Raw genomic sequence first — 12,081 nt, 5'->3', positions numbered from 1 at the left:
CATTTTCTGGAATTTCCCAAGCTGTTTAAAGGCACAGTCAACTTAGTGTATATAAACGTCTGACCCACTTGAATTGTGATACAGTGAATTATAAGTGTAATAATCTGTCTGAAAACAATTGTTGGAAAAATTACTTGTGTCATGCACAAAGTAGGATGTCCTAACCGACGTGCGAAAACTATAGTTTGTTAACAATAAATGTGTGGAATGGTTGAAAAATGAGTTTAAATGACTCCAACCTAAGTGTATGTAAACTTCCGACTTCATTTTTTTCCCTCATTTTGTCTGTCATAGTTGAAGTGTACCTATGATGAAAATTACAGGCCTCTCTCATCATTTTAAGTGGGAGAACTTGCACAATTGGTGACTGCCTAAATACTTTTTTGCCCCACTGTATGTATGTATATATATGTATATGGTGGCTGTATATACAGTGCCCTGCGAAAGTATTCGGCCCCCTTGAACTTTGCGACTTTTTGCCACATTTCAGGCTTCAAACATAAAGATATAAAACTGTATTTTTTTGTGAAGAATCAACAACAAGTGGGACACAATCATAAAGTGGAACGACATTTATTGGATATTTCAAACTTTTTTAACAAATCAAAAACTGAAAAATTGGGCGTGCAAAATTATTCAGCCCCTTTACTTTCAGTGCAGCAAACTCTCTCCAGAAGTTCAGTGAGGACCTCTGAATGATCCAATGTTGACCTAAATGACTAATGATGATAAATACAATCCACCTGTGTGTAATCAAGTCTCTGTATAAATGCACCTGCACTGTGATAGTCTCAGAGGTCCGTTAAAAGCGCAGAGAGCATCATGAAGAACAAGGAACACACCAGGCAGGTCCGAGATACTGTTGTGAAGAAGTTTAAAGCCGGATTTGGATACAAAAAGATTTCCCAAGCTTTAAACATCCCAAGGAGCACTGTGCAAGCGATAATATTGAAATGGAAGGAGTATCAGACCACTGCAAATCTACCAAGACCTGGCCGTCCCTCTAAACTTTCAGCTCATACAAGGAGAAGACTGATCAGAGATGCAGCCAAGAGGCCCATGATCACTCTGGATGAACTGCAGAGATCTACAGCTGAGGTGGGAGACTCTGTCCATAGGACAACAATCAGTCGTATATTGCACAAATCTGGCCTTTATGGAAGAGTGGCAAGAAGAAAGCCATTTCTTAAAGATATCCATAAAAAGTGTTGTTTAAAGTTTGCCACAAGCCACCTGGGAGACACACCAAACATGTGGAAGAAGGTGCTCTGGTCAGATGAAACCAAAATTCAACTTTTTGGCAACAATGCAAAACGTTATGTTTGGCGTAAAAGCAACACAGCTCATCACCCTGAACACACCATGCCCACTGTCAAACATGGTGGTGGCAGCATCATGGTTTGGGCCTGCTTTTCTTCAGCAGGGACAGGGAAGATGGTTAAAATTGATGGGAAGATGGATGGAGCCAAATACAGGACCATTCTGGAAGAAAACCTGATGGAGTCTGCAAAAGACCTGAGACTGGGACGGAGATTTGTCTTCCAACAAGACAATGATCCAAAACATAAAGCAAAATCTACAATGGAATGGTTCAAAAATAAACATATCCAGGTGTTAGAATGGCCAAGTCAAAGTCCAGACCTGAATCCATTCGAGAATCTGTGGAAAGAACTGAAAACTGCTGTTCAAATGCTCTCCATCCAACCTCACTGAGCTCGAGCTGTTTTGCAAGGAGGAATGGGAAAAAATGTCAGTCTCTCGATGTGCAAAACTGATAGACATACCCCAAGCGACTTACAGCTGTAATCGCAGCAAAAGGTGGCGCTACAAAGTATTAACTTAAGGGGGCTGAATAATTTTGCACGCCCAATTTTTCAGTTTTTGATTTGTTAAAAAACTTTGAAATATCCAATAAATGTCGTTCCACTTCATGATTGTGTCCCACTTGTTGTTGATTCTTCACAAAAAAAATGCAGTTTTATATCTTTATGTTTGAAGCCTGAAATGTGGCAAAAGGCCGCAAAGTTCAAGGGGGCCGAATACTTTCGCAAGGCACTGTATATACATATATATACATACATACAGTGGGGCAAAAAAGTATTTAGTCAGTCACCAATTTTGCAAGTTCTCCCACTTATATACATACATACATACATACATACATACATACATACATACGCGCACACATTCAAAAGTTTGGCGTCACTTAGAAATGTCCTTGTTTTCCATGAAAACATACGTGAAATTAGTTGCAAAATGAATAGGAAATATTGTCAAGACGTTGGCAAGGTTATAAATAATTATTCTTAATTGAAATAAGTGTGTCCTGCAAACTTAGCTTTCATCAAAGAATCCTCTATTTGCAGCAATTACAGCTTTGCAGACCGTTGGTATTCTAGTTGTCAATTTGTTGAGGTAATCTGAAGAGATTTCACCCCATACTTCCAGAAGCACCTCCCACAAGTTGGATTGTCTTGAAGGGCACTTCTTATGTACCATATGGTCAAGTTGCTCCCACAACAGCTCAATAGGGTTAAGATCCAGTGACTGTGCTTAACATTCCATTATAGACAGAATACCAGCTGACTGCTTCTTCCCTAAATAGTTCTTGCATAGTTTGGAGCTGTGCTTTAGGTCATTGTCTTGTTGTAGGAGGAAATTGGCTCCAATTAAGCGCCGTCCACAGGGTATGGCATGGCCTTGCAAAATGAAGTGATGGATCTTGAAGAAGGAAGGCTCTTTTACCCTGTAGAAATCTCCCACTTTACCACCACCAAAGCACCACCAGACCATCACATTGCCTCCACCATGCTTGACAGATGGCGTCAAGCACTCCTCCAGCATCTTTTCATTTTTTTTGCATCTCACGAATGTTGTTCTTTGCGATCCGAACCCCTCAAACTTAGATTAGTTTGTCCATACCACTTCTTTCCAATCTTCCTCTGTCCAGTGTCTGTGTTCTTTTGCCTATTTTAATATTTTCTTTTAATTGGCCAGTCTGACATATAGCTTTTAATTTGCAACTCTGCCTAGAAGGCCAGCATCCCGGAGTCGCCTCTTCACTGTTGACGTTGATGTAATGGATTTCCTCCTCTTCGTCTGAAGAGGAGAGGCGAGAAGGATCGGAGGACCAATATGCAGCGTGGTAAGTGTCCATGGTTCTTTTAATAAGAAATACTCAACATGAACACGACTGAATACAAACACAATAAACGTGGAACGAACGAAACCCAAAACAGTACCGTGTGGTGAAAGACACGGAAACAAACAAACAGTGAAACCCAGGCTACCTAAGTATGATTCTCAATCAGAGACAACTAATGACACCTGTCTCTGATTGAGAACCATACTAGGCCGAAACATAGAAATCCCAAAATCATAGAAAAACAAACATAGACTGCCCACCCCAACTCACGCCCTGACCATACTAAATAATGACAAAACAACGTAAATAAAAGGTCAGAACGTGACAGTTGAGACTGGTGTTTTGCGGGTACTATTTAATCAAGCTGCCAGTTGAGGACTGTTTCTCAAACTAGACATTCTAATGTACTTGTCCTCTTGCTCAGTTGTGCACCAGGGCTTTCCACTCCTCTTTATATTCTGGTTAGGGCCAGTTTGCGCTGTTCTGTGAAGGGAGTAGTACACAGCGCTGTATGAGATCCTTAGTTTCTTGCCAATTTCTCGCATGGAATAGCCTTCATTTCTCAGAACAAGAATAGACTGACGAGTTTCAGAAGAAAGTTCTTTGTTTCTGGCCATTTTTAGCCTGTAATTGCATTTTTAGCTTGTAATCGAACCCACAAATGCTGATACTCCAGATACTAAACTAGTCTAAAGAAGGCCAGTTTTATTTCTTCTTTAATCAGAACAACCGTTTTCACCTGTGCTAACATAATTGCGAAAGGGTTTGCTAATGATCAATTAGCATTTTAAAATTATAAACTTGGATTAGCTAACACAACGTGATGGTTGCTGATAAATGTAGATATTCCATTAAAAAAAAAAGATACAATCGTCATTTACAACATTAACAATGTCTACACTGTATTTCTGATCAATTCAATGTTATTTTAATGGACAAAAAAAAGTGCTTTTCTTTCAAAAACAAGGACATTTCTAAGTGACCCCAAACTTTTGAACGGTAGCGTATGTGTTTTTTTTCCCCCCACCCTGTCCCCTGTTCCCTGTCCCCTGTCCCCTGTCCCCTGTTCCCTGTTCCCTCACCCGCTTTAACCCTTCAACTACAATCGTACCAGACATGTTGTTAAAACAGAAGCACAACTTGAGGCGTCTGTCCTCTGGTGTGGGACATGTTAAGGCTTGTGTGTGTGACATGCTGACCAAACCTTGCTTTTCTTTCAAAAACAAGGACATTTATAAGTGTCCCCAAACTAACTAACTAACGAACTAACTAACTAGAGTGAGAGAGCTTAATTTCAAAAATCGGTTTCCAAGTTCTCACAAATGAGATCGTGTCTCAATGTAATCAGGGTATGAAATTATTTTATTTTCAAATACAACGTAATTTTGCATTTAGTTGTGGTAAATTTGAAGTGTACAAATTATTATAACCATGTTCCGGCCCCCTGACTATTCACTCCGACATTACAGTGGAGAACTTGGTGCCTGCCTGCCATCTGGACCAAATTAAAATCCTAATTGTTGAAGGCTGATGGGAAGCATCAGATAAAATGGCCACCTCGTCTTTCCAGAGCTTCGAAGAGAGTTAAAGCTTGTGTTTGGTGAGGCTGCAGAGAATAGGGGGGGGGGGGGGGGTGTTCTTGTTAAGAACAATTTCTTATTTACAATGAAGGCCTAGGAACAGTGGGTTAAACTGCCTTGTTCAGGGGCAGAACGAATGACTTTTACCCTGTCAGCTCAGGGATTCGAACTAGCAACCTTTCAGTTACTGGCCCAACGCTCTAACCACTAGGCTACCTGCTGCCCCAGCTTCCTTGTCAAGATAATATTAATATCTTAAAGCAGCATGTGACAAACATAATATGCATACTGCTACTCTAAACAGTGGACTCATCCATCTTCGGGCTAAAGAGGGAGGCAGTTCTTTCTTCGAAATAACTTTCCCAGGATCATGCGGCTTCGAAAGGTCCTGGAATTAAACCATGGCAACCTGTTGTTTGAACAAGCCTAAAACCCAGTAAGCAAGTGACAAACATTGGATATGTAAGAGGCAGTGTAGGGGTTTTATTGTCCATATAAAAAGGACCATCAGCCAATGCTTGAAGATGAGTTGTACAGACAGGTCATGGAAAGGTCATTTGGTGAGACCCAAGAGTTATGTCCCAAGACAGGAGTCCAAAAAGTCCAGCAGTAAGCAGAGTGTGGATGGGGTCAGAGAGAATACATGTCAAAAAGCTGATGAGGTCACCAGTTGTGACAGGATGTGAAATGTGGCGTGTCCTTATCAACTCCCGACTCACTGTGAGAATACAAACCGTATTTTCTAAGTTATTACTCCAACAAAACTAAGCTGTCTCTCACCACTATCATACTCAATTCCAGACATTGAGCGATCTATCATCTTATGTCAAACTCCGGGCTCCCTTAAAGACCATAAACCAAATACAGCTCAGACCAAACCATATCCCAAAAACTCATGCAGTTACCTACGATCATAAATCTTCCAAATTAGCTGGACTTGCGAGAATTCCAGCACGGACAATTCTACAGCTGAGAATACCAGCACGGACAATTCTACAGCTGAGAATACCAGCACGGACAATTCTACAGCTGAGAATACCAGCACGGACAATTCTACAGCTGAGAATACCAGCACGGACAATTCTACAGATGAGAATACCAGCACTGACAATTCTACAGCTGAGAATACCAGCACGGACAATTCTACAGCTGAGAATACCAGCACGGACAATTCTACAGCTGAGAATACCAGCACGGACAATTCTACAGCTGAGAATACCAGCACGGACAATTCTACAGTTGAGAATACCAGCACGGACAATTCTACAGCTGAGAATACCAGCACAGACAATTCTTTTTTTTCTTTCTTTACCCCGTTTTCTCCCCAATTTCGTGGTATCCAATTGTTAGTAGTTACTATCTTGTCTCATCGCTTACAACTCCCGTACGGGCTCGGGAGAGACGAAGGTCATAAGCCATGCGTCCTCCGATACACAATCCAACCAAGCTGCACTGCTTCTTAATACAGCGCGCATCCAACCCGGAAGCCAGCCGCACCGATGTGTCGGAGGAAACACCGTGCACCTGGCGACCTGGTTACCGTGCGTGCACTCACCCGGCCCGCCACAGGAGTCGCTAGTGCGCGATGAGACAAGGATATCCCTACCGGCCAAGCCCTCCCTAACCCGGACGACGCTAGGCCAATTGTGCGTCGCCCCATGGACCTCCCGGTCGCGGCCAGCTGCGACAGAGCCTGGGCTTGAACCCAGAGTCTCTGGTGGCACAGCTAGCACTGCGATGCAGTGCCCTAGACGACTGCGCCACCCGGGAGGCCCTGCACAGACAATTCTACAGCTGAGAATACCAGCACGGACAATTCTACAGCTGAGAATACCAGCACGGACAATTCTACAGCTGAGAATACCAGCACGGACAATTCTACAGCTGAGAATACCAGCACAGACAATTCTTAATCTGAAGTCTTTGGAAAAGCAGCTGTGCAGTCATATCCCTGCAGGATGGTTAATTTTGTGTATTATCCTGGTCAGCGAATTCGACTCTCCTGCCTCATCACCTGGAGTTAACAATGGGATAAAGCAACAGATTTGTGAAACCTACACAGCCTCCAACTGGCTAAGGGTATCCTGCACTTCGCCACAACTAAAGTGCGGGGATGGCCTACAGCTGACTGTTCTTTGCCAGATAGGCAGCATCTCTAAATGGCAACAGGCTCCACCCAAATGACCTCTCATAGGGGTCAAAGAGTACAGGAAAATACTAAACATCCTCTTACAGACTTTTCTCCACAGAAAGCGGCTATCCTGCATTTTAGCTGATTGAAACCCGTGCACTGCATCAGGCGATTGAGAAACTTCAGCAAGATTTATTATGACCGGTACAGGGGGAGGGGGGCACATTAATATTGTGGGCCGTTCCACTCCTATGAGAGATTTATTCACTGCAGCTCTTTGGTTAAAGAGATTAGATGCTTTGCTGAGAACATCTTCATTAAGTGAAGTGGTCCTCTAAAATGTTTTGGAGAAGTTGGCGCAGGCTTCTGTTGAAATTAACCAGTGATGGACTGACTAAGGTAAAAGGGCAAGATGCTTGGGCTTGCCTTACGCCCTCTAATGGGGCACAGAAATGCACTTATACCAAGATTACTACAACAGGGAGACCGACACAAACATGCATATGCACGCGGACACCCTTGAATTACATGACACGCACACAATGATGCGGTCAGAAAACCTTACCTTTTTCTTGCTACAGTAGATCTGCCATTTCTTCTCTGCAGGCAGGTTGAACATGGCCTCCCTGTGTTTCTCTGTGAGGTCAAGTTCATCCTGCAGAGAGAGAGTGTGTGTGGAGAAAGGGGGAGAGATGGAGAGAGAAAATGAGTCTGTGTGAGTAGCCTACAAATACAGTAAATATTATAATCTACACACAAACCCTTATTGATGAATTAATGTATAGACAATATATAATTCACAGTTGTACATTAATGTGGAATACAACTTGTAGACAACAGTAACAGGTGGCTGATCATTTTAGTGAGTTTTTCACCACCATTGACAGCAACCTTGTTGACCAACTCAGATAATGCTCTGTAGAATTTGGAAACCCTCATATTCAAACCTATTATTCAGCCAAGGGCATCTTCGAAGGACAGTTTGCCTTTTCCCAGGTTTCAATTTCAGATGTTGCAAAGATGCTTCAAGATCATGACAAACAAAAAGACACCTTGGTTCTTGAGTGATGCTGCCGATCGTACAGGTGCCACAGGAGTAGGGATGGGCATTTTGCTTTTGACTGGTCGAGTACTCGCATGATTATTTTTCGAGTACTCAAATCAAAATAAAAAGCTATTCTTTGAACAAGGTGGCACTGGATTTTTGTTGTTGTTGTGCATTTATCTATATGCAAACAGTAAGCAACAATGCCTAATGTATTATACCCATTACAGATAACAAATGCTAAATTGGCACATTTACACTGAGTGTACAAAATATTAAGGACACCTGCTCTTTCCATGACAGACTGACAAAGTTCCTGGCAAGGGTGGCCATCACCCTGTATAAGAAGACTAGGAGGACCCTGGGAACACCTCTGATCCAGTGCCATTGTTCAGCGCCATGACAACAATTCTGAAAGAACAACTGAATGACCCAGAAAAAACTGATGAGAATTATACTCAAGCTAAGCCCCAGAATGGACACTGATCCTAATCATTTCAGGGAACTGCACTGGTTTCCAGTTGACCTTCCATCATACCAGAGCCAGCATTGCCAACGTCAGACTGCTAGACTATAAGAGAAAGGCTGGATTGTCAAGCAAATCACTGCCGGTCTCACAGTCATTAACCATTAATTAACATAAACACATTTAGCACCTCCTGGCTTCCACACATAGCCTACAAGCCACTAATCCAAGTTAGGGGGGAGTTGCGGTTTACAGTAGGTGCACTTGATTGCTGGCTTGTGTGCCGGGTAGTCGAAGTGATCGCATGTTATCTTACGGGTACGTGGGACGGTAGCATCCCACCTGGCCAACATCCAGTGAAATTGCAGAGCGCGAAATAAAATAAAAATAATTCAAATATTTAACATTCTTGAAAATATATGTGTTATACATCAAAATAAAGCTTAACTTCTTGTTAATCCAGACTTTACAGCGAAAGCAAACTATGTGATTACCTGAGGTCAGCACCCTGCATAAAAGGCATGAAAATCATATTTCAACCAGGCAGGTGTGACGCAAAAGTCAGAAATTGCGCTATAAAAATTGTCTTACCTTTGATGATCATCTTCTGTTGGCACCCCAAAAGGTCCCAGTTACATCACAAATGGTTCTTTAGTTCGATAATGTCTTTCTTTATATCCATAAAAACTCAGTCAATAATCAACTCAGTTTACCTCCATCAAAATGCATACAAAATGAATCCCAAACGTTACTAATAAACTTTTCCAAACACGTCAAACAACATTTATAATCAAACCTTAGGTATCCTAAAACGCAAATAAATGTAATAAATTTAAGACAGAGAATAGTATGTTCATTCCCGGAGATAAATAAGAAAGAACGCGCTTTCCTCCACGCGCTTGGAAACACTACAGCCAAAATGGGAGCCACCTAGAAAAAAACGACAATTTCTGGGTCATTTTTCCAGAATGTAGTGGAAGCCCTAGGACTGCAATTTGGGAGGACTTGGGCTTATAATTATAGTACTAGCCATTGAAAATAGTGGTAAGCTGACATTTTTTGGGGGGTTGTCCTCTGGGTTTCGACTGCCATATCAGTTCTGTTATACTCACAGACACAATTTTAACAGTTTTAGAAACGTTAGTGTGTTTTCTATCTAAATCTACCAATATGCATATCCTAGCTTCTGTGCCTGAGTAACAAGCAGTTTACTTTGGGCACACTTTTCATCTGGATGTCAAAATACTGCCCCCTACCCAAGAGAGATTAATTAAACCATTTCAAGTGTCTTAAGGGAACAAACTACGCCTACCCAGTGATCCCTGAGAGCAAATCAAGTGCACCTATAGGCCTACCGCTGGCCAATCAGATATCACAGATCCACGTGTAGCTTCCATGAGACCACAGCAAAGTTCATACTGTGAGATTTCAAAACCTATAAAACCATGACTAGCGAGAGACTGCCAGCGAATACAGCAAAGAGCAGCTGTGAGTTCACGTTTACTTTTTTATTCAACACTTTTATGAGCCATAAAACACATTTCTCCCTATCCACTCGCACTACAAAGTCTATCGACAGACGTGCGTTATTATTAGCGTCTTGTCTTTCTTAATAGAGGAATATTTCACATTGTCTGGTCATAGGAGTAACAACATGAATTGGTGTGAGGCAGAAATAATGAAGTGTGACTTATGATTTTTTTTTTTTTTTTGTCCGAGAAGAACCACAGTGCAATGCATGGGGTTAAGTTTAACTTTTTTCGTTAAAGCGAGTCAGTGGTTCCTGCACCACATGCAATTGCTTTGGAGTAGTTAAAATAATGTTTAGATATTTCAATTTGATCAATCGATAAATAATCTAAACCTACATGCAACAGTATCTCGTGCTTTGACAATGCTTTCACGAGGCCCATTTCACATGATATGCCTAAATCCTTATAACCACTAGGCTAATAAATAAACACGTTTTCTTTTGATTATTTAATGACCTACATCATGTTATTTCAAGTTATCCATTTGGAGCACGACATGCCGTTGTTCAAAAATATGTACAAATTGGTTATGCCGATAAGTTGGGCAATTGAAGGTACACTACATTACCAAAAGTACATCTCATTCCTAAGTTATGGGCATTAATATGGAGTTGGTCCCCCCTTTGCTGCTATAACAGCCTCCACTCTTATGGAAAGGCTTTCCACTAGATGTTGGAACATTGGTGCGGGGAATTGATCCATTCAGCCACAAGGGCATTAGTGAGGTCAGGCACTGATGTTGGGCAATTAGGCCTGGCACGCAGTCAGCGTTCCAATTCATCCCAAAGGTGTTTGATGAGATTGAGGTCAGGGCTCTTTGCAGGCCAGTCAAGTTCTTCCACACCAATCTCAACAAACCATTTCTATACGGCATTCCCCAAACAGCACAGAGTTGTCTAGAATGTCATTGATATGCTGGCCTAGCTCGAACCATGAAAAACAGCCCCAGACCATTATTCATCCTCCGCCAAACTTTACAGTTGGCACTATGTATTGGGGCAGGTAGCGTTCTCCTGGAATCCGCCAAGCACAGGTTTGTTCATCGGACTGCCAGAAGGTGAAGCGTGATTCATCACTCCAGAGAACGCATTTCCACTGCTTCAGAGTCCAATGGCGGCAAGCTTTACACCATTCCAACCAATGCTTGGCATTGTGCACGGTAATCTTAGGCTGGTGTGCGGCTGCTTGGCCATGGAAACCCATTTCGTGAAGCTCCCTACGAACAGTTATTGTGCTGACGTTGCTTTCATTGGCAGTTTAGAACTAGGTAGTGAGTGTTAATCCCGTGGACAGATGATTTTTACGCGCTATGCACTTCAGTACTCAGTGGTCCTATTCTGTGAACTTTTGTGGCCTACTACTTCACGGCTGAGCCGTTGTTGCTCATAGACGTTTCCACAACAGAATAACAGCACTTACAGTTGACAGGGGAAGCACTAATAGGCAGCAGAAATATGACAAACTGACGTTGGAAAGGTGGCATCCTATGACAGTGACACGTTAAAAGTCACTGAGCACTTCAGTATTGGCCTTTCTACTGGCAATGTTTGTCTCTGGAGATTGGATGGCTGTATGCTCAATTTTATACACCTGGCAGCAACGGGTATGACTGAAACAGCTGCATCCACTCATTTGAAGGGATGTCCACATACTTTGTATATATTGTGTATCTATGGCTTACAGTGGCAAGAAAAAGCATGTGAACCCTTTGGAAATACCTGGATTTCTGCATAAATTGGTCATCAAATTTGATCTGATCTTCATCTAGGTCAGAACAATAGACAAACACAGTCTGCTTAAATTAACACACAAACAACTATACATTCATGTCTTTATTGAACACAGTGTAAAGGTTCATGGTGCAGGGTGGGAAAAGTATGTGAAACCTTGGATTTAATAATTGGTTGACTCTCCTTTGGCAGCAATAACCTCAACCAAATGTTTTCTGTAGTTGCGGATCAAACCTGCACAACGGTCAGGGGGAATTTTGGACCATTCCTCTTTACAAAACTGCTTCAGTTCAGCAATATTCTTGGGATGTGAACTGCTCTCAAGTTCATGCCACAGCATCTCAATCGGGTTGAGGTCAGTCCAGAAGGCGTATTTTCTTCTGTTGAAGCCATTCTGTTGTTTACTTCTGTGTTTTGGGTTGTTGTCCTGTTGCATCACCCAACCTCTGTTG

The 12,081-nt window shown here is 42.1% G+C and overlaps 1 protein-coding gene across 4 annotated transcripts in view; it reads right to left on the bottom strand.

The window, feature by feature from the left end:
* daam1b (dishevelled associated activator of morphogenesis 1b) overlaps positions 1 to 12,081 on the bottom strand; it is a 126,305-nt gene that overhangs the window by 41,820 nt on the left and 72,404 nt on the right. For all 4 annotated transcript variants that reach the window (XM_021612170.3, XM_036985191.2, XM_021612169.3 and 1 more), the window contains exon 3: positions 7,422 to 7,511. In XM_021612170.3, coding sequence (XP_021467845.2) covers positions 7,422 to 7,511 — 90 coding nt within the window. The remainder of the gene's footprint in view (positions 1 to 7,421; positions 7,512 to 12,081) is intronic.

Source organism: Oncorhynchus mykiss, chromosome 8, assembly GCF_057628025.1.
Source record: "Oncorhynchus mykiss isolate SJ-2025 chromosome 8, ASM5762802v1, whole genome shotgun sequence".
In the NCBI taxonomy this organism is placed as follows: domain Eukaryota; kingdom Metazoa; phylum Chordata; class Actinopteri; order Salmoniformes; family Salmonidae; genus Oncorhynchus; species Oncorhynchus mykiss.
The sequence above is the reverse complement of the archived record's forward strand: the minus strand, read 5'-3'. Positions and strand labels throughout refer to the sequence as shown.